Source organism: Haliotis cracherodii, unplaced genomic scaffold, assembly GCF_022045235.1.
Source record: "Haliotis cracherodii isolate W230 unplaced genomic scaffold, xgHalCrac1.p SCAF_6, whole genome shotgun sequence".
NCBI classification, from domain to species: domain Eukaryota; kingdom Metazoa; phylum Mollusca; class Gastropoda; order Lepetellida; family Haliotidae; genus Haliotis; species Haliotis cracherodii.
The window spans coordinates 17,239,863-17,263,431 of NW_027266319.1; the positions used below are offsets into that span (position 1 = coordinate 17,239,863).

General features: G+C 38.0%; 1 protein-coding gene and 1 pseudogene across 1 annotated transcript; one reads left to right on the forward strand and one right to left on the reverse strand.

Annotated features, from left to right (window-relative positions):
* Positions 1 to 1,123: 1,123 nt before the first annotated feature.
* On the reverse strand, positions 1,124 to 10,164 carry LOC139445862 (uncharacterized; annotated as a pseudogene).
* Positions 10,165 to 12,717: 2,553 nt separating this feature from the next.
* LOC139445544 (solute carrier family 35 member E3-like) lies at positions 12,718 to 21,577 on the forward strand. Its single transcript, XM_071226688.1, has 6 exons — positions 12,718 to 13,104; positions 14,745 to 14,855; positions 15,965 to 16,123; positions 17,873 to 17,955; positions 18,918 to 19,030; positions 19,957 to 21,577. The coding sequence occupies exons 1-6, from the start codon at positions 12,718 to 12,720 to the stop codon at positions 20,028 to 20,030; spliced, it is 927 nt and encodes a 308-aa protein (XP_071082789.1). The 3' UTR covers positions 20,031 to 21,577.
* The last annotated feature ends 1,992 nt before the right edge of the window (positions 21,578 to 23,569 follow it).

Below are 23,569 nucleotides of genomic sequence, written 5' to 3' on the forward strand. Positions count from 1 at the left end.
CTGCGTCTGATTCAAGAATAATCCAGTTTTACATCACTGTCGGACATGTATTGAGTGGAAACCCTAACCCTTGAACCTCATGATTCTTGTTTCTGTAGAAATTTCGTGACATCTGCGTCTGATTCAAGAATAATCCAGTTTTACATCACTGTCGGACATGTATTGAGTGGAAACCCTAACCCTTGAACCTCATGATTCTTGTTTCTGTAGAAATTTCGTGACATCTGCGTCTGATTCAAGAATAATCCAGTTTTACATCACTGTCGGACATGTATTGGGTAGAAACTCTAACCCTAGCACCTCATGATTCATGAAATACGATAACATCAGCGTCTGTATCAGGAATAACCCAGTTTAACATCACCGTCGGACATATATTGGGCAGAAACCCTAACCCTAGAACCATGTGATTCATGTTTCTGTTTATATTTAGCGACAATAGCGTCTGATTCAAGAATAATCCAGTTTTACATCACTGTCGGACATGTATTGGGTAGAAACTCTAACCCTAGCACCTCATGATTCATGAAATACGATAACATCAGAGTCTGTATCAGGAATAACCCAGTTTAACATCACCGTCGGACATATATTGGGCAGAAACCCTAACCCTAGAACCATGTGATTCATGTTTCTGTTTATATTTAGCGACAATAGCGTCTGATTCAAGAATAACGCAGCTTTATGTCACTGTCGGATATATATTGGGTAGTAACCATTACCAAAGCACCTCGCGATTCATGTTTCTGTTGAGATAATATGGTGACATCATAATTTGGGACTGTCTAACTTACCATCTGTTTTGATGTAAAATCATAATCTGTAGCATTGATTGCCAGGATTGTAATGTAAGCTGTATCAAGGCCGCTGGTAAATGTATTGTGGACAAGGCAAATCAGTGGCTGACAAGATCAGCAAAACCCATGCCATTGGGCACATTAACACAATCAGCCATTTGACATGTCGTTCGGTGATGAATACATGACCACATTCATGCCTACATAATACTGTTTATCCTTGTCATAATCAATCAACTACAAACAAAATTCATCATTTTGCTAGTTCTTTATTGTTGAGGAAACAATAAACATAAATGTAACACATGAAAAGAGTTTTGCCTCAAAATGCTGAAAACAGTGTAAGTGAAGAAATTCCATGCACAGTATATTTGTAAGATGCTAAAATCACCATATATGATAATTGATATTATGAATGAAAAAAACACACCTCACATTATGAAACAATATATAATATGAATCATATGTTTAGATGTACAGTACTGTCCACGAGTATAGGGAGAAACACTGTCCCTCCACACAGTAGCGAACTGATGCTACTCCCTGCTGATCTTTTCACTACTCAGGATGTCAATGCTGACTTCAACACAGAACTCTTCTTCTCAACACTTCTTCTTTCCAGAAACGTACAGGGCATAGTTGCTCTCCCTTCTCAAAGCACACTGTATTGGGAGCTGTATATGTAGTTTAGCGTTGGTGTAAACTGATACCATCAAGTTTCATTACAGCATGGTAGTTGCCCTGAAAAGGTTGAAAATATTCACATAAGTGATGTCATCACCATTGATTGAACATTTTTCATGGAAAAATAACTTATGATTTAACTTCAATATAAATAAATCCACATAGTACACCTTATTTTTACATTTACATAAATCAGTGACATTGTTAAACCCAATATAATGAAAAACAAGCCCCTCCCATTCTATTATCAGCCAATCAGGAAACAGTTGACCGTTTGTGGGTATAGCATACATTTATTTTAGGTTCATGGCAACATCAAGTTAAGTTCCATTTAAAATGCCTGTAAAGATATTATAGTTTAATATCATGTTGTCTCACTTAAATTCAAAACTTAATGGGAAGTTATAATTTGCAGTTATCTCAACTGGCAAGGAATTTTTCTCAAGCCAGTTAAATGTGTCCAGGATACAAAATTAAGATGGTGTTTTTACCACAAATATTTTCTTGAAGAAAAATGAAAATATCTGATGATAATTTGTGTACTTTTTGTAATTCACATCCAGAAACTGATATGCATTTATTTTTTGGTAAAAGATTTCTGGCTTCTGGACACAGACTCATAATTTGTATCTGGATATTCGTGTGAAGGAAAATGTGATAACAGATGATAATTTGATCTGATTTTGTTATTTTCAAAGTATGTAAGTGTAAGGTTCTTAAAATACAACCAACATTTTGTGAGGGAGATAACTGATACAGTTAGACATGAATTTCGAAAAAATATATACTTCAACAAAAACCTGCAAAACAAATTTTATACACAGTATACTGACTCCGAGTGGACCATTCCTTCTTTTAGCCCTTACTACCGAGAGCAAGACAGGGTAACAACAAGTACCATCCTTTAACGTCTTTTGGAATGATGCTTCAAGGGATCAAATTTCTGACCTTCCGCTCTCCGAGCAGACACTCTACTAGTACACCATAGAGGCAGTCAATCAGACTTGGAATTTGATGAATTTCAATGAGTTAAGGTAACTAAGTTGACAATCCATCAGTTTATTGTTATTTTCTGAGAACTAACAATCAACAGTACTTTTCTTATGTTCACCATTTTGTTACTTATGTTCATTAGTGTAGAAAATTCTGGACGGGAAGCATTTTATCTGGACAGGAATATTTGCAAAGTTGCCCTTGCGGGAATTTTATACGCTGCTGTTACATAGCGACACACTTAACATCAAATCACAATTCTGACATCATTGCTGGGATGATTCATGCCAAGTTTCAGCTTCACAGGCTTTGTCGCTCTAGAGGAGATGTTGAAAGTGTAATCGTTAACGACATACATACCAGCAGAAAAAGGTAACTTTTCTTAATAAAAAGTCCAACAAAACTCAATCTCATCAAAATCAGATCTTAGTTCTCGCTACCGCTAAAAAATGATCTGAGGACATCCCATTATGGGTCACGTCAGCATGACCTTTCATCCAACCAATCAGAGCGTCACTTACCAGATCCTGAAAGTGACAGTCAAAATGTGTTTTCTAATCATGAATCCTCGAAATATTTAACAGAGGGTATTCCGAACGACAGTTACAGGTTTTATGATTATATCCATAGAATTTAGGCCATCTATAAGTCATTCCAGAATGTTGTTTTGGTCAGTTTTAAATTTATTTAATCGAGAATACGTCAAAATATGTTTCGAGGCGTAGTCGCCAGTTTGAAACTAGTGCAGTAAAGCTCGAGATAGCTACCTTCTGATTGGCAAATGTCAATTTCAGTCATTTCATTGGTCGGTCAATGATCGCGAAAGGTCGTTCCTACGTGACCCGTAATGGGATGTCCTCAGATCTTTGGTTAGCGGTAGCGAAAACTAAGATCAGATTTTAATGAGATTGGACAAAACTAAGTTTAATCTGAAATTAAATAATGCATCTTTCAATATGCATATTGATGAAGACATCTCCTCAGTTTTAAGGTCGTGATTCACAATTTGCACGCAAATGTTTATGGACTGCACATAATTTGTGTGTTTGCATGTTAGTTGGGAGCAAGGTATTTACACACGATTTCATAATGTAAACAGCAAACAATGATTGTTTAGCTCTCTGGGTCTAATAAAATCTTTTTTCTTTTTGTTCAACTGTAATTAAAAATGCTGTCACGGCTTGATGACATGTTGCAAACACGAAATGCGCAAAACGAAGTTGCCAAACATTTTTAATGTTCATCGAATCAAAAATAACATCTGCCACATTAATAATCGGACAATTCTTGGGTTAAGACGAATTAGTGGCAGAACTGTACATTACCGGTTGAGAGAGCACAACATCCGGTCCCAACATTCAGCAATATGCCTAATTTTGTTTACACAGGACTATCAGTCACACTTGGTGTAGACAGCATCTGAGGTTCAGAAGAAAAACAGGGACAGTACACTGTTCACAAATGAGTGAGGGTTTCATCTGAACAGCTCTGATGGTCGTGCAAAGGTCTACATGCATACTGGAGAATGTTTTAGCAACTCTTGCATTACTTATCATAATCAGTTTTGGGGTGGAACTGAAATGGTATGGGGTGGCATCACAACTCATGGGAAAACACGACTCATCATTGTTATGAGGACATCGATTGAGATCATGTTCTTGCCTTTGTGCACATGCAGGGACGTAATGTCATGTTGCAGCAGGATAGTGCCCGCCTACAAGTTGCACCCCTCTTTAGGGCGTATCTCTCCATCTCCAATTACCAGGAATGGATCTTGTCAATGAATTTGTTATGATAAAACATTGATGAGACAAAAGACCAAATATTATGTTGTAATTTACAATAACATAACATTTACACTACTTAATACACAGCAGTTACTTTTTTCCATTAGTATAGATGAACACAGCCATGACATAAGTTTATTTGAACCTTCGCTTTGTGTACCGGTAAGCTACAAGTGATCATCATCATTTCTACAAAGTTAAGTTTCAGCTTCTTGGAGAGTGTAGTTTCTCTTTTTTTAATTTCATTCTTAATTGTTTTTCAAGAAGCAATTTCAGCCCCTCCATTTCTCCAATTTGAATCCCCACCATTGGAGAATTGATTCCAACCAAATATGGTTGATATCTATCTCTTAGTTCCAGAGAGGAAGTCGTTTAAAGCAATATAGCCAAATTACTCCTATTTGGCCCCGCCACCCAGCCCTTTGGGGGGTCAGCCCTCTCCATTTGTACAATTTTTAATCCCCAGCATTGGAGAATTCTTCCAACCAAATATGGTTGATATCTATCTCTTAGTTCCAATAAAGAAGTTGTTTAAAGCAATATAGCCAAATTACTCCTATTCCGCCTTGCCACCCAGCCCTTTGGGAGGTCAGCCCCACCATTTGTACAATTTTGAATCCTCACCACCAAGGGATGCTTCCAGTCAAATTTCGTTAATTGTCAATTTGTGGTCAAATGAAGAAGTTTTTAGAAAAAATCGTTGACATACGGACGACGGACCCCACAGTATGGCATAAGCTCACCTTGGTGAGATAATAGTTGTGTCAGGATGACAAACATCAGACAAGCAGGCCATGTTGTTTGTATTCAAAAAGTATTTTGTTTTATTTTGTATATTTGTCTTATCTGGAAAAATAGTCTATGCTATATTACAACCAGTTTGTTTAACGTTTCGAGGCGATCAATGTTACCTTTGTTGGGTGCAACTGGACCAAACAAGCTATTTACACCAGGCTTCTTGTAACAGGACAGTGAAACCTGTGAACATGGTATGCGAAGAATGAAAATCTTCATAAGAATAAACACAACACATGACACCACAGAACTGAATGAACAAATTGTAAAATAAAACACTGGGACAACCATATAACTTAATCCGAGTCCCATTTTGGTGCTACACATGCCAGGTGTCATTAAGTTTTAGTTTCCTTGGTTTCTGAGAAGAAAGTTCTTAAAGTTGAACAAATCAGAATTGGAAGCTACAAAAATACCTTTGCAAATGAAGGTTAAAAAAGTGTAATAAACATCCATCAACCTCTCCATGACAACATTGCTAAGGTTATCTAGGATAAACAAAAATATGCCTCACTACGAACCGTTTAAATGGGCCTGAAACTGATCAGAATTTATTTTTAGGGAATTAAATACTGGTAAAGGTCATCATAAATAGATTAACAAGATTATGCAGAAATAAGTAACAAATGTTCAGATACACCAAATGATATGAATATTTAATAATGATTGACAAATGAGGAAAAACGAGTGAATTGTTTATGACCACTTAAATTAATGGTGCTTGGTCCAGGCAGGCAAGAGGTTGATAGCACTAACAGCTATCCATGTAATTGGGGTGTCATGTCACCAAATCAGCCAAAACTGACATTCCATATAGTTGCCCTTTGGGAATGTTAAGAATCAAATTCTGTGACTACGTTTTTGAGACTGAATTACTTGGATCATGTCCGTAACAATCCAAACAGTGTTAGTATACCTGTAATCTAGCTACAAGGGTGCATGCAAAGGGTATGACCATGGCATGATAATCTGAATCTGAAATCTGAAAAGAACAGTAGATCTATTTTATACCATTGTTGGAGTGCATAATAACATACATATATAACCAATCATAGCTTCACTTCCCAAAAGATTCATAGGAAACATTGCAAGTACAAGGTTATTACACTGACTGGTACATTCCATTATTAGGACACAAAAAGGTGAAAGATGATGGCATGACCAAATGGAACATATGATCACTGAAACATAGCACATTGGAGATTGCAATATAGTATTACAGCCTGTTAAATGAATAACACTATGATACATGAGTACCTGGTCAAAATAACATTCAATATGGCTGCAATGTCGTCACCCCAAAAAATCACAGACACAGTTTACCAGATTCAACCTAATGGAGGCCAGATGTGCCCATTGTATTGGTGCCATTAAACTGACTCATGTAACGGAGCTCCAGATAACTTTTTGAGCAATTCAGTTTTTACTTTAGGGTTTCTATTTTAATTGGGTTATTACATTTTTCATTGGGTAACCAATATTTTTTCACTCATGTATTCATCACTCTCTTGGGTCTTTCCCAAAATTAGTGAACATTTTAAGATTTCAAAAAATGAAATAATGTTCTAAATACATAGGTTTGACTCAGAAAGTAAATTAGCTTGTAATTGTGTTTCAGCAATTAGCTCCTTTGTATGCATGCTGAAAAAGCTTCGTTGGGTATTTATGCGAGCTGTTTTAATAATTTGAGTTTTTCATTTAATGCATGCATTTCTGTACACAAGTTAATGGAAAGTAATTGGGTTTAAATAATTTTGGGGGGTATTTTACACAAATACGCTGCTTATCTGTAGCTCTGATGTAATAAATTTCCCTTCATTACCTTTTGGCTGTCTCCTCACATGACTGACAGAAATACTGTTCGAACAAACTACCCTGGGTATAGGTGTTAAAATTGCATCTGTAGCTTCCCTGTACTTTTTCACGGAATATATTATTACAACAAAAAGGCAATACAAGGGTATAGAAAATAAGCAAAAGAAACAAAACTATTTATCTACAGAACAGACTTTCTCACAGCATCTTGACCAATTAAAAGGATGACAGTATATGCAAGAAGACAAATTCACCATTATCCCCTAAATACTAAATACTTGCTATGGAAACTAAATATCCCAAATTATCAAAAGGCACCAGTTCAACAATAGACCTATCTATGTGCCATCCTTGTTAAGGAAATATTGTAAGTTTTTTTTAATCTGCCCAGAAAGAAGCACTACCCTCATTTTCAGTATGAGTCAAAGTTGTGGCATCTCAAAATATCAATTTTTAAAATGTCCTAAACTACCAAAAGGCACCAGTTCAACACTAGACCTATCTATGTTCCATGCTTGTTAAGGAAATATTGTTAAAAAAAATTAATCTGCATAGAAAGGAGCACTACCCTCATTTTCAGTATGAGTCAAAGTTGTGGCATCTCAAAATATTAATTTTTTTAAAATCCTAAACTATCAAAAGGCACCAGTTCACCACTAGACCGATCTGTGTGTCAAGTTTGGTGAAGAAATATTGTAGATTTTTAAGGTATGTTCCAAGAACGATCACTACCCTCATATTTCAGTCAAAGTTGTTGCCATGGAAACTAAAAAGATACATTTTACAAAAATCCAAAACTATCAACAGGCACCAGGTCACCACTAGGCCTATCCATGTACCATGATTGGTGAAGAAAATAGTAATTGTTTTTTCAAAATCTTACACAGAAGTATGAATGCAAGGACTGACCATGTCCATTTTAATACCCCCGCAAAACATGTTGTGGGGGATAATAATTGGTAATGAAATGAGTCAAAGAACACATTCATCATGGCTGCAGCAGCACATGAAGACAAAATATTGCAGTTCCAAATATAAGAATAACTTGCAAAATATGACCCTGTTGTTGGGTTTACCAAATAATTACTGTATATCAAATTTCATAACGTAAATGCAGAAGTGGCTTTCTAAAGGGTGAAAAGTATATGTTCAATATGGTTGCCATGTCTAGACAGCTTGAAGTTGTACTGGCATCATGTTAGTGGGATCAAATACACAAAATCTCAGCTTATTGAAAATATGATTTTCAGAGAAGATATTGAAAACACAAACAAACTTCATAAGGTATGTGAAAGTTTAAGGCCATAGAAGGCACAGGTAATACAGTCATCCAAGAAGCCACCTCAATTTGCTGGGCAGAGTTGCATCCCTGTCTGTCTCACAGTCCTTGAACCATATTATTTTCCCTTCCGCCCAGCCCATCTCACTGGGTCTACTTTTAAACAAAAATGAAAATAAAATGTTTCTATCAATATTTTACATTTTCAGAGACTAAGCTGCATCCCTTTCATATGCCAGAAATCTATGACAATGGGTTCAAATCCAATAATTACCATGATTATTTTCCTTGGTTTGTGAGCACCATTTCCACGCAGGTGGGTCTCATCAAGTGGTAAATATCTAAGATGTTCCTCCCAGATCAAGCAAAAAATACACCAATGTAAACCCCATAACACATATCAAGTTTCATAATGCCACATCTGAATTTGCTGTGTAATATGCAAAAGTGATATTTTGTAAATGGCCTCATGTTTTAGAATATCATTGCTGAGATTTCAGTTTCATATGCCTTGTAGATTCAGAGGAGGTTTTGAAAGTGTACAAGTTAGTTATGGACAGATGACAGATAATGCACCATGAAATAAGCTCATTTGACTTCAAATTGGATATTCCTGTATTCATGATAGCCTGTAGTGTGATTACAGTATACCAACTCACACCTCATAACTTAATAAATGGCCTAAGGTCTGAGGGAAAGTAATACTTTCACAATTGCCATAATCAGGTGAGCGAGTTTGCATAGTGAATGGTTGTAATAATATAAATTCCCAACATGTATAGGGGTAGAATACAACATACCTGATTTCCTACAAGGGTTGCACCTCAAATGTCCTGAATGTGGCAGGACACAGCCCACTTGGATACCCTGGGAATAAAAAAATGAGTAAATTGGTACTGATATCTTGACATATTGGTTGCAAAGGGAGGTAATCAATGATACATGTATAGTTTACTATAAATTTGCCGGATGCACAATAATCTTTATGATCCTTTATTAACCTCATATGTCTACATATTCCCTCAGTGTTCATCATAACAACAATAACAACAACAACAAACAAAAAAGAGGGCATGTAGACTAGTGAATTAGAGCGTGGGCCTTATCTCACAATGGAGCGAACGCCAGAAATGGACCTCACTTTGAACCCAGAACCCAGACCTTTCAGCAAAACAAGTTAATTAACACTAATAATCTAGATGAGATTTGATGCTTCCCAGTTGATATATCTATGTTAGTCCTACACTCATTCTGGGCCTACAGACATAGGATACAAACATGCGTCATGTGCAGGGTCAGCAGGCACGTTGACGTTCTCCATCTCAGTATCTGAAAATAAAAAGTACCATAGTGAATGGTTGTAGACTGTAAATAATGTTTGCACAAAGACTAGATAACATTATGACCAACGAACAAGTAAGAACAGATAAACAAAAAGCAAGATCTAACCGATAAATGTTTGATCGAAAACCGATCGCTATGCCGGCCAAGGGGGATAACTCTTTCTGACCACGTCGGGACGAATTTTCCAAAGACAAACTTTAACCTTGTTTGCCAATATATTTTGTAACGATCAGTTCTTATAAATATGTGTAGTTCTATCAAACAAATACACATACAATGGCATGTATGAATGAAAACCGTAACGATCTTCTATTAAGACCGGATTGATATATCTATAGATCTATCTATTGGTTGTTAAAATTGTAATTAGGTGATGTATAAAATATATATACCGTATGAAGATACTAAATCTAAGTCTAGCCTATCTAGACCGGAGATAAAAACAACAACAAAATGATGACATCCTACCATCTGCTGAATGCTGTGTTCGACACTGCATGTTCCAATATGGCGTGAAATGCGCCCCTGTGAACATACATCCTAATATGGTTATGCTATTTAATTGTTACTGTTAGTTAGTACTAGCAGTAAATGTTAGTCTCCAGAGACGTAGAGACCGTCTTTGTACCTACTAGTAACAGGTCATATTTGCTAACAACTCTGTGCTAGTAGTAGGTAATATTTCCTGGATCGGGTGGTTATAGACCCGTGAAGATCCGGGGAAGAATAGGTCTTCAACAACCCATGCTTGTCGTAAAAGGTGACAATGCTTGTCGTAAGAGGCGGCTAACGGGATAAGGTGGTCAGGCTCGCTGACTTGGTTGATCCATGTCATCGTATCCCATTTGTGTGGATCGATGCTCAAGAGGTCAATCACTGGATTGTCTGGTCCAGACTCGATTATTTACAGACCGCCGTCATATAGCTGGAATATTGCTGAGTGCGGCGTTAAACAACAAACAACAACAACAGCAACTACAAACATGTTATAAGGACTTACTGTCAGAATCGAATCCTTAGATTTCCAGCCCAAGAGAAAACTTCCATTTAATTATTGGAATTAGGATTGACATGTTACACGGAGTCTTAAAACCGGAACGTCTTCGCTGCATGGGTTGAGATGGAATGAGCTTTGTGGCAGTTTGTAGTTTGATTATACATACATGTAGTACAATCTCTTTAACATCAGCGGCAGCGAGAACTTAGATCTGATTTTAATGAGGTTGATTATAGTAGTATTGTCTGAATTGAAATTGCATCTTGATACTGTTTTATCTCATACTGGTACGAAATCTATTATACTTATATTAACGTGTACTTATACTTCGTTTGTACTTGAAATATAAACATGCCAAAATAGCGTACTATTCGTTCGACAACAGATGTTCAAACAACAAGCCCAGGACTCCGATCAGAATATTGAGTGAGTGGTTGAGTAGAATATAAAAGTATGTTGCAGCTTTGTAAGTATCCTCTCTTACATATCCCAGAGCATATATTTATAAAAACGGAAACCCAGCACATTGGTTTTTCATAAACCGAAAAAATAGGCCACGACAACTATCGGACTATTGTTTCCTGATTGACTGATGATAGAATGGGCGGGGCTTTCTGTTACATTATTGGGTAGAACGATGTCAATGATTCGTTTTGTTGTCTTCAGTTTTCGTGTCAGAATTCTTAAATAATCAGTCTGTGAAGTTAATATTGTAGACGTATTTATTTATAAGAATTGACTTCAATATGTTTTTGCATCTGTACTCTTGTAAACGTAAAAGCCAGTGAGCATAGTATACACATTGCAGTTGGTTTTTTTACGTTTTAGTTTATTTTAATCATATACATGTTTTTATTTTTTTAATTATTATTTAGATATAAGTTTGCTTGGCAAGATAGGAAGGTGCCATTTCCAACGGACCCTGCTTCCGTTTCACACAATTTGGTGTCATTTTAACCACAGAGGAATATGTGTAAACTCGACTCTGACAATTCCGGATCTCAATTAACACCAGAGTAAAATAATGTCATGGATTTAATTAATATGTTCATATATAATCAAGTAAAAATCCAACATTTTACATTTGGGATTACATTTTCTTAGTAAATTACAAATTCCAGTATTTACTTTTGGGGGACGTCCCATCCGGGATTCAAATCCAGTCAGTCAGCGACCTAACCTACTCAGCCACCGCGAAGCTTCCTTAAAAATGTGTCGATTCCGGACTCCCTTCACTCTGGATTCCGGACTGAAATGGGACAAAGGGCTGTTTAATATCCACCTGACGCTCCCTAATCCGGATTCACTCCCACTCTTTTCCCTCGCACGTCCGGTAATCTGTCCTCATAAACCAACGATGTGATTACAACATACATTGATGCCGAGAATGGCTTCACTCGCAAGTAACATACCGTATATTACGGGGTATAGGTTGAAATTTGATTCTAAAATCCGTTTACAAAACTATCAAACATCTCAAATGATAATGTTTGATAAGGATTGAAAGTAAATAGGACTGTCAAGATTATTTTTTTACTTTTCTAACAAACATACTTCTCCTACTTGTCAGGTGATCTGTTCTGTGAAATATCATGAAATATCTAAAAAGGCATATTCTTATGTGTAATAAGATGGACATTCGATCATTTGTATTAAAATAGTGATATGCCTTTTTCAAACACTCAACTAAGAGACGTATATCAAAGTAGTCTTTCTTGATTATCTTAATAAAATAGATGAATGTCTCAGTTTCACTCAAGGCACAAATTAAAATGACCATGAACTAAGTGAGTGAGTGAGTGAGGATGGTTTTACGCCGCTTTTAGCAATATTCCAGCAATATCAGGGCGGGGGACACCAGAAATGGGTTTCACACATTGTACCTATGTCGGGAATCGAATCCGGGTCTTCAGCGTGACGAGCGACCTCTTTAAGCACTAGGCTACCCGACCGCCCCCCATGAACTAAGACTGGAAAGGGTCCCCAGACAGTCGAGGACCGTTCACATATAATATATGCTGTTCGGATAATAGTATTGAAGAGTGCGGTTCTAGTTTCAAAATTTATGAAGAAATTTATATTAGCATTATACGAGTTTGACTATGTATATTATGTATTTAGTATTTCACAGAAATATATTTGATGGATAATAAGACATGACTAAAAAGGTTTTAATGTTTTATACACGAATCAACATTTCTAAAATATTTGCTGCATTGTAGGAACATGGCGCCGCCCAGCAGTACAGTCGTATCCATCTGTCTCGTACTGAATATTTGCTGTTCTATCGTGATCGTCTTGTTAAACAAATGGATCTACACTCATTACGGATTTCCAAACATCACCTTGACGTGCATTCACTTCATTGTCACCACATTTGGACTGTTCCTCTGCAAACTAGGGAATCTATTTCAACCCAAAAGTCTTCCGTTTCTGCAGATGTTGCCTCTTGCTTTGACATTTTGTGGATTTGTCGTCTTCACTAATTTATCACTTGAAACGAACACAGTTGGAACGTATCAGCTGATCAAGACAATGACAACACCATGCATAATTGTCATTCAAACGTATGCTTATTCACGAAGCTTTTCTTGGAAGGTGAAATCTACCTTGGTAAGGACATTTTACGGGCGTTTCGTTTCGTGGCATTAACGTGGGTGTTTTTTTGACAGAGTAGTGACCTCTTGCAGTTTCACCATAACCATAACAAAATTTATTTTTGTCACCGTGGTCTGTTTATAATTTGTTTTGAAAAGTCTAATTGAATATCGGTACTTCTGCTAAAGGTGTCGTTATTGGCACGGCGACTGCATATAGGAATTTTGACAAGAACGAATATCTGGACTCTGTATATTTAATACTTATACATTTATACATCTGATGATATCATTTGTTTATGCATATTATATGTATATGTACTCCAGAAACGTTTTTGTATACAGAGATGAACCCTAGACAAAATCACAATGTAGAAAGTACCCAGGGATGAGTTCATTCAACGCAGACCGAATTGTGCATAACGCTGAATCGGATTCTTGAACACTTACATATACCACACGTCCTGGATGCCAAACCGTGGTAAAATTCAACATGGCATTATAATAATTATGTGTTGTATATGTTTCCCTCAGTAGTTCTTTACTGAACTGTCTTACTGTTGTATGAGATGCATTCCAGTGTGCTGTATAAAAAAACGACTAAAGATGCATGTACATTACTCTAATATTCCATGATGCACAGCATTATCCAGTATGGACTCGTCATAAGGCGAACCTGGTTTCGGGTTGAGGAATATGGTGAACCTGGTTGAGGAATATGGACTTGTCCGCCTTTTAAGGTACCAGGTACCTTTCTGTATTCTCATTTTGGTTTGTGTACATTTCTGTATACAGAAATGTACCTGGGGTATATAGCTGTAGACCCTGTGCCGACAACGACCCCATTAGTGGTACTTATGGGTAATCGAATAGAAAATACAAGTATTTCTATTTTTCTGAACAGTTGTTTGTAACATGTCATATTTAGTCTTCTAGTCCTTAAATTCCTGATATGTTGTTAGTTGTTCAGTTTTAGTTATATTTAGTTATATCTGCTCCTAATTATTTGTTAGAAATAATAACAAACAATATTCTCCCAAATATACTGTGTACATTTTGCACAGATCATGCAAGTCCCAGTGTGTCATATTTTTGCAGCATAACCTTCTTGTCACTGTGACCTCTGCATGGTCCATCTCATACTTTAGCCGCAGTTATGTCCAAACGAGGTCACATGGTTTTGGGAACTACCAAAATCCAAAAAAATCTATAATTTAATTCTTCCCATCCTAACCTGTCAGTTTTGAAAAGTGTATGGAGAAACAAGAATATGTGTTTGTGTGTGTGTGTGTGTTAAGTTAAGGCATAATGTACCTTTGTATAATAAACTATGAGATTAACTTGCAAGGACTTACCCAAGCATAGTTCCCCTGATGAATGTAATAGTGACAATATGGAAATATTTATTCTTTGGCTCTGATTGTAGATGCAGGCGGAAGAAGTGATCCTACTTGCAGGATCACAGTAAAGTGCAATCTTCTTCTTTCTTATCTTTAATCAACATGTACCTTTTCCTTAGCTGTGTAAGGTAGTATAGATGGTCGAGTGAGCCTGACCCTGAAGGAAAACTATACTATAATGTGAAAAATGATGAAAATATTCTTCTGTGTAGTCAACATGGTCAGCTCTTGTCATACACACATCTTTCTGTTTCAGATTCCCATCACGATAGGTGTCTTCCTCAACTCTTTCTACGATGTCAAGTTTAATATCGTTGGTATTGGATTTGCTACAGCTGGTGTATTGGTCACATCCCTGTATCAAGTGGTAGGTTTCTTACACATGTTGCTATGAAAGTCAATACTATAGCAGCTCCACTTCCAGGGCCCCACTTTATTTCCAACACTGTTTATGCATGCAGTGTTGAAAATTAAGCATGAAAGTCAAGGGATCCTTGTCCAGGGTTCACTCTTGGATTTTTCTGACATGGGCTCTTATATGAAAATTTCAAATATTCCCGAGGTACGCCCATACAACATAATGTTATAATTCCTCACATTTTAAAATTTAGGCCTTTTTTTAAATTTAGGGGCCAAAAGCACAAGGCCCCACCCTAGATTTATCACTGCTTGTCATTACCCTGATGTTAAAATTTAGATCCTTAGAATCAAATACTATAGTAGGGACCCCAGGTCCCCTCCTTAATTTTGACACTGCAGCCTTATACTTTACAAGGTTCTTTGGGTTGTTGACTGTAGTGGATTGATATATTGCATGTGAGCCCATGACACTGTAATGGCTAACCAAGCAATTCTTTTTAAATTTATGTTTCCATAAATCCCCCAAAGCTAGGTGCTGCCCACTAGGGGGCCACAGTTTTCTGATTGGCTGATAATGTGAGGTGAGGTGAAGTGGGGTTTAACCCTGTGTTTATGATGGTTGCACTAATATAGTTATGTGCATGTTTGTGTGTGTGGGGGTGCTTGTCCGGACTGATGCTGTGTATAGAGCTGTCCCACTGAGATACCATGCCACAGTTTAACATGAATACCCTACTCAGACACAGTATACTGACTTCGAGTCGACCAGTCGTTGTTTTATCCCCTTAATGCAGAGCACCAGGCAGGGTAACGTCAAGTACCATCTTTTAAAATCTTTTGATATGAAGCAGCTTGGGTTAAACCCCAGATGTTCAACTCTTCGGGCAGACGCTCTACTGCTAGACCACAGAGGCTGTTGATTGGCTGTTAATAGAGTTGGTGGGGGCTGTGTTGCATTATTGAACAATGTAACTGATCTCGTATTGTTGTAGCAGGTTTCTTGCAGACTAGTGAATATAGAAATTAATTTCAAACACTGGAAATGTCACTGAAATAATAATATTAAGACTATTGCCATGATTACATAAAGATTGAGTCATTTGTCTTCTGTTTCAGTGGGTTGGTGAGAAACAGCATGAATTCCAAGTAAACTCCATGCAGCTCCTGTATTACCAAGCTCCTCTCTCAGCAGTCCTCCTCATGTTCGTTATTCCGTTCTTCGAGCCAGTCCTACAGTTCCATGGTGTTCTTCACAACTGGCCCATGGAGGCGCTTGTAAGTAGCACACTGCTCATCATACAGATATCGGGCATAACAATAGGACAGGCATTAGTATTCCAGTTAAGAGATAACTGGCAGCAGACTGGTTTCAGTATCTAACAAATCAGTCATGATATTGATTATTTTCAGCCACTTGTATAGAAACATAAAGATCTGATAACACATGTGGTGCAGTGTTTCTTATAGTTGTGTTTGTGTTGAAGAGTATTGCAAAATATTTCAGAGTTTATTTTTTTTCGTTCTTGCAATATACAGAGAGAGGGTGCTCTTTGTAACTCTAATGACAGACCTAATGATTAGTGTGACTCTGGAGTCTTTAATCTATGATTAATCATGATACCATTACTATATTTGTGCCACATTTGACCAAGTCCACAGCCCCATTCCACTGTTTGGCCATGTGGCCGTGGCAGGTCGATTTTAAGGTACAACCACCTAAGGTAGGGTCATGTCAGAACGATCTTTCATCCGACCAATCAAAGTGTCGCTTACCTGATCATGAAAGTGACAGTCGCAATGTGTTTTCTTATCATGCAACCTCGAAAACGTTAACACGGGGATTCCGAACGACAGATTCCGTAAAATTTATCCTCTGTCTCTCGCTTCCGTTGGATAAACATTTGAATGGTTTCAAAGTATGTGAAAAGCACTGTCATACAATCGCAACAATATATTAGACATTCCGGAATGTTCGTTTGTTCAGTTTTCAAAATTTTAATCGAGAACTGCGTGAACATACTTTTCAAGCGTAGTCTGAAATGGATGTCGCCAGGTTGAAACGAGTGCCTTAAAGCTTGAGAAAGCTGCTTTCTAATTGGCTGATGTTTACTTCTTGTTAGTTGTTTCAGTGGTCAGTCAAAGTTTGTGAAAGGTCGTTCTGACGTGACACATAATGGTATGTCCTCGGATCTTTGTTTAGCAGCAGCGAGAGCTTAGATCTGATTTTAATGAGATTGGGATGAGATTACATTCAACACAGTTTAATGATATGATGATGAATAAATTTCCATATTGTACAGCATGGTTATAAATTTCATTTGAATGATGTACTGCAGTACTGTGTAAATAACATGACAGCACATGAGGTCCCGATGAAGATCCGGGTCAGAACAGGTCTTCATCAATCTTTGCTTGCCGTAGAAGGCAACTCTGCTTGTCGTAAGACTAACAGGATCGGGTGGTCAGGCTCTCCGTCTTTGTTGATGCATGTCATCGTATCCCAAATGCATAGATCGATGCTCATGCTGTCAATCACTGGATTGTCTGGTCCAGACATGATTATTTAAAGTCCATCGTCATATAGCTGAAATATTGCTGAATGCGGTGCTAAACAACAAACAAACAAACAAACAACATATGAGGATGATGACATCAGAGTCTGTCATTGGTCCACAGTAAGGATCTGGGTTAGGACATGCTTGTCGTAAGAGGCGACTGAGGGGATCGGTGGCCAAACTCGCTGTCATGGTTTATGCATGTTATTTTATCCCAATTGCGTAGATTGATGCTCATGATGTCAATCACTGGATTGTTTGGTCCAAAAACAGTTATTAACATACCATCATGTTGCTGTAATTTTGCTGAGTGTGGTGTTAAACAACAAACAAATCTGTCATTGGCGTCATCATATGGACACTGTTCTCCATACAGACAACACAATGGCTTGACTACAGCATGAACTGAAATAGAAAGTCCTAGCATCGGTATGACATTCACCCATGTAATAGGCTGTATTTGTTTCAGTTGATGGTGTTCCTGTCGGGAGTGGTAGCCTTCTCTGTAAATCTTTCCATCTTTTGGATTATTGGCAACACATCACCTGTCACGTATCCTTCATCAGTTTGTGAATGTGTATTGTCGCTTCAGCAGTCTTGTAGCTCATTGCGGGGCATATTCTCCATAGTGTTATTTGAGTATGTCACACTGAGTGAGACAGTGGACAGTGTATGTGAATATGTAGTGTTATATGATGTAATGCTTCAATCTTAACCTCTCCGTGGCATTGTGACTGACTGTTTACAATTTACATTATTTTGAGGTTTGGAATGTAGATTCGATACCTGTAAACTTCAGCTGCCTCCCTGGTCTAGTGGTAGAGCATCTACCGGGGAGTGGAAGGTCAGGGGTTCAATCCCTGGCTGTGTCATACCAAAAGACGTTAAAAGATGATACTTGTTGTTACACTGCCTGGCTTGGAGTGTGGTATTCATGTTAAAACCTTGGCATGGTATCTCAGTGGGATAGCACTTTTAAATCAGCATTAGTTCAGACTAGTACAAGCAGACACACACACACATGCATGTACATCTCTATATAAGTGCAATAAGTTTGAATGAGACGTTAAACCCCATTTCACCTCACCTCACCTATAAATTTCATTTGAAGTCAAATGCAGTCGAGTGAATTTGAAAAAGGTACAGGTATCAAATCAGATACCTTGCTGCGATGATGACATCATGTTGTACAGACAAGACGTCCAAGCATTGTGATGCGACAGACATGATGACACAATATGTGGTAGAGAAGAGCCAAGTCAAGCTGTGTTGATGTTCCTGACTTTTACAAACTACACGCACCAAGTCCTTGTTTATCAAGTTTTCACCCAAAAGTATGTTGCCACACTTGCTTTGAATTATCTAAGAAATGCAACAAAAATTTGCAACAGTTATGAAGTAAAATGCTGGATGCCTAGATGTCATTGTAGAATAATCGTTTGAAGCAGTTTGCAGTCCTCATGTTGATGTTCCTGTGTTGTTGTTCCTGTGTTGTTGTTCCTGACTGTGTTCAGATATAACATGGTGGGGCACCTCAAGTTTTGTCTCACTCTCCTGGGAGGCTACTTGCTGTTCCACGACCACCTGCAGCTGTTGCAGGTCTCCGGCATTCTCACCACCCTCGGAGGTACGTAGTCATTCTCACCACCCTCGGAGGTATGTAGTCATTCTCACCACCCTCGGAGGTACGTAGTCATTCTCACCACCCTCGGAGGTATGTAGTCATTCTCACCACCCTCGGAGGTATGTAGTCATTCTCACCACCCTCGGAGGTACGTAGTCATTCTCACCCCCCCCGGAGGTATGTAGTCATTCTCACCACCCTCCCTGGGAGGTACGTATTGATTCTCACCACCCTCGGAGGTTTGTAATCATTCTCACCACCCCCGGAGGTATGTAGTCATTCTCACCACCTTCCCTGGGAGGTAGGTAGTCATTCTCACCCCGCCCCCGGAGGTACGTATTGATTCTCACCACCCTCGGAGGTACGTAGGCATTCTCACCCACCCCGGAGGTATGTAGTCATTCTCACCACCCTCCCTGGGAGGTACGTATTGATTCTCACCACCCTCGGAGGTTTGTAATCATTCTCACCACCCCCGGAGGTATGTAGTCATTCTCACCACCTTCCCTGGGAGGTAGGTAGTCATTCTCACCCCGCCCCCGGAGGTACGTATTGATTCTCACCACCCTCGGAGGTACGTAGGCATTCTCACCACCCCCGGAGGTACGTAGTCATTCTTACCACCCTCGGAGGTAGGAACACATTCTCACCACCCTCAGACAGAAGTACACATTCCCACCACCCTCGGACATAGGTATTTATTCAAAAATGTTTGGGAAATGATTATGTTTTTGTTACATCAAATTTAGACAATCATTCCCGAACAGTTATGATACAATTGTGAGACACATTATAAATATCTTGAACTATGAAACACAACTTGGGTGTTTAGTTTGTTGCAGCAAAATACAACCCTACGAGTTACGATATAAAGTGTAATCTGAAAAAAATATATATCAAGTTAAGTATCTTATATCCATCTGTTTCAGGAGTCCTTGCCTACACACATTTTAAACTGCAAGAGATGAAAGCCAAGAGTTTGCCTGTAACAGACAAGCACTAAGAGTCTTCAGTGGGTTACATGAGGGTTTAACGTGTCATTGTGAGGTACTTGTCATTACCACAAGCAGGTCACCGAGGATGTTTCTTTCATGGGATTCCAAATCAGTCGTTCACGTTTCAGTTTCATCTAGGGTGCAGTACTACTTATACATGTGATGCGGGGTAGTCATGGCAACACCATCCATGTGAATCAGTATATGTCACCATAGAGGAACATTGTTTTATGTTTAAACAATGTATTGTTTGTTATTGGTTATGATCTTATGATTCTATATTTTTGTATGTTGTTAGTTAAAGGACTAACTATAAACATTCTTGAAGCAGTTTTCTTTCTAGTTCTTGGAACATGGAAACCTTTGATTCCACAAATGACCAAACATGTGGCATCATATTTAGAAAGGAGATGACTTCAGAAAAAGATGTCATTAGAACCAATGAAAATTTAAATTATTTTTTTTAACACAACATGCTTTAGAGAGCTTTTACCTATGAGACTAAGTTAACTAGTCATATCAACATTCATGAGTGAGATTTTTCAAGCTCCTGTTCATGTGCCAGGTTCTGCCACATCTTCATCACATTGCAACCCAGACCATCCAGCCATAAATCATGCTCTGCGCTTTATACACGAAGGGATATGAATGCGATTTGTAATGGAGTTAAGCTTTGTAACAAAGATTACTTTCATTGTAAAGTTATGCAAGTAGGGCATGTAGACTATTGGATGCAGTCCTTTTCCAAGAAATAATTTTAGAAATAGTTTGAACATTGTTTCAAGTTACCATTTTTTGTTGCGCTAAGTTGAATTGTCCAGGAAGAAACATTCTTAGCTTTAAAGTGACAATGTATAGGACCCTAAGCCTTAGGGCACACATAGAAATCACATTTACAAAATGTTTATTTTGACCATTGTTATTGTGTAATGTCAGTGAGAAGATGAAAAATGAAAAAAACATGACCACGTTCAATGACAGGTTTTGAGATTTGTTGTTAAAACATATTCTTCAGGTTGGCACACTTAAAAAACTACATTTCTATGGGTGTTATCTAAGGTAATGTAAGACATTGATTGCATTTTATTGTAGAAAATAGAGAACTGAAGTCTAGCTGGGCATGAATGCTTTTGGAAAGTTCTAGTCAGTACCATGCTGTGGTATCCACACACTTTGTCTAATCTAGCTGCAACCCATAGGAGATGGACACCCCATGCAGAGGTTGGAGGGACAAATATCAGACTCTTGTCAGCGGATCTCGTGTAGGTGTCAAGTGGATTGGTGTAGGTGTCAAGTGGGTTGTATCGTCAAGGCTGCTTCCAATAGAAACATATTGTACGTCAAATATTCGTGGTAGTGAGAGGGCCAAACAATTTATTTGGGCTCAAAAGTACAAGTTTTTAAGGGCATCCAGCATTATCCAGTGAATAGATATTTTGTTTGTTTGAAAAATCTTAGGTAAAAACATTCTGGAACAAATTAAAGAAGAAACTAAGGTCCCCCAGAATATTATGAAGTTGGTTCCTGTTTCTGTGTGTTACTTACACAATCTGTTGTTTCCAGACCATGTAAGAAGAGGCCGTCGGGTAGCCTAGTGGTTAAAGCGTTCGCTCGTCACGCCGAAGACCCGGGTTCGATTCCCGACATGTGTACAATGTGTGAAGCCCATTTCTGGTGTCCCCCGCCGTGATAATGCTGGAATATTGCTAAAAGCGGCGTAAAAAACCATACTCACTCACTCACTCACTATGTAAGAATATTCTATGGTTACATGCATTGTGCTTCTCTAGACTGTTTATGTATGTGATAATCTTTCTATTCCTGAGATCATTTGGTTAGAAGTCAAATGTTGTACATAGTGTCCATTCTCTGCCAGTTTGTTTGACTCTCATTAATCTTCGAATCTTCATTCAATTATCATCAATACTCATATTCACAACCATTCTAGTTCATTAACAGGATTTCTGTTGCTTGTGAACTTCAAATCAAATTATGAAATCAAAAATCATTCAATCACCTCTCTTGATTTTTTTCAGAATAGAACACCTTATATATTAGAATCATAAGAGTGTTACAAATTGAATTTTAGCTTGACGATGTGTTACCTGGGTATGGTGATATGTCCTTTTGCTGCAAGATTTTGGCTTCTGCAAAGTCAAGTCTATTACTGGTTATGTCACTATCTTTCAATAAGCCCATTTGAATAGACATCATTACCACTGTCGGGCTGATACCTTACTTATTACTGTTGATGTAGAAATCCCCATACCACTAATAGTGTTATTATTAGCATGCCATGTTTATGTGTCATGGGTTTGTGGGAGGATAAGTGAAAACCAAACTCTTGAAATCCTTTTATTCTCTGAAAAGTGAAAAGTCTTTCTCCCTGCATTATTTCAGACTATATCATGATGTTACGTTTTGTTGTGGGAGCCTCCTCCTGAATCTGGGGTATGGCTTTGTTTGTGAGATGTCGTGCAAGAGTTTTCTCCCTTGAGCAATGGTTGCATTTCAAACCCGTTACTGTGGTCAGATATATTGGATCCGCTCATCTTGCCAGGTTTACCAGACTTCCTGGATGCAACATGTACGACCAGGGCAACTGGAATCATGTTTTGCTGTAATAATTATAGTCTGTTTTCTTGCTGTCTGTAAAAAGCAGAATAATTAATTTACTGAAAGCCTACTTATTCCTTTTCTTAATTCCATTTTTTTCATGTCTATCAAACTTTCATAAGAGCGGGTCATTTGAAACAAACTTAATCCCATATTAAGGAATTGTCCAGGATTCTAAACGAAGTGCCCTTATCAGGCAAATTTGGAAAATATTGCTATTTTGTTAAAAATTGGTAATTGTTCTTCCTTTTTTCAGAGCGATTGCATTCAATGCAATCATATAAAATTAAGTGTTGCAGACTCTTCCTGTTTATGGGTAAAATGCATGTCACCTTGAACAAACTGCCGCATCAGTTGTAACTATAGTAACTTGAATTGGTGAATATTTAATTCCCACTTGGGAATTTCTACTGACATTTGCTGCAGGCTGAGAGCGGAATATCAGGTTCTGAGCATGTCTGGATCAGTCCCTGATATGATGATCCTGATCTCAGAGTGTGGGAGCTACAGCTCATGATTTACGAACAAATGTTTTCAAAATTGATGGACATTACTTGGTTTTGAAGTAGGCCAGTGAGTATTTGGGGATGTTTAGTCACAATGCACTTGATTCTTTCTTGTGGCTAAGGGTACCAGATAATGACTAACCTCTATTACCTTGTGAATCTCAACCCGTCCACTCCATCACTCTGTAGAGGGTCAGATCACAGGTATTAATGAACATTGATGAAGTTATTGATGTAATCATTTGTTTCCGACTGAAATGGGTGAAGTCTTTGTACAAGTCAGGACCTCATTTCACAAAGTGATCACAGATCTGTGACTATTGGGAATCTGTATATTGAGATATAAAATTACAACAGTTGTAGCGCTAGGATGACTGTGATCTGGCCTGGGGCCTGTAATTGCATGATCATACTTTGACTATATA

Excerpts from the sequence above, each read along its gene's own strand:
- LOC139445544 (XM_071226688.1), top strand. The coding sequence starts at position 12,718 with ATGGCGCCGCCCAGCAGTACAGTCGTATCCATCTGTCTCGTACTGAAT. Across the intron at positions 13,105-14,744 it reads GGAAGGTGAAATCTACCTTG|ATTCCCATCACGATAGGTGT; the intron begins GTAAGGACATTT and ends TTTCTGTTTCAG. Across the intron at positions 14,856-15,964 it reads TCACATCCCTGTATCAAGTG|TGGGTTGGTGAGAAACAGCA; the intron begins GTAGGTTTCTTA and ends CTTCTGTTTCAG.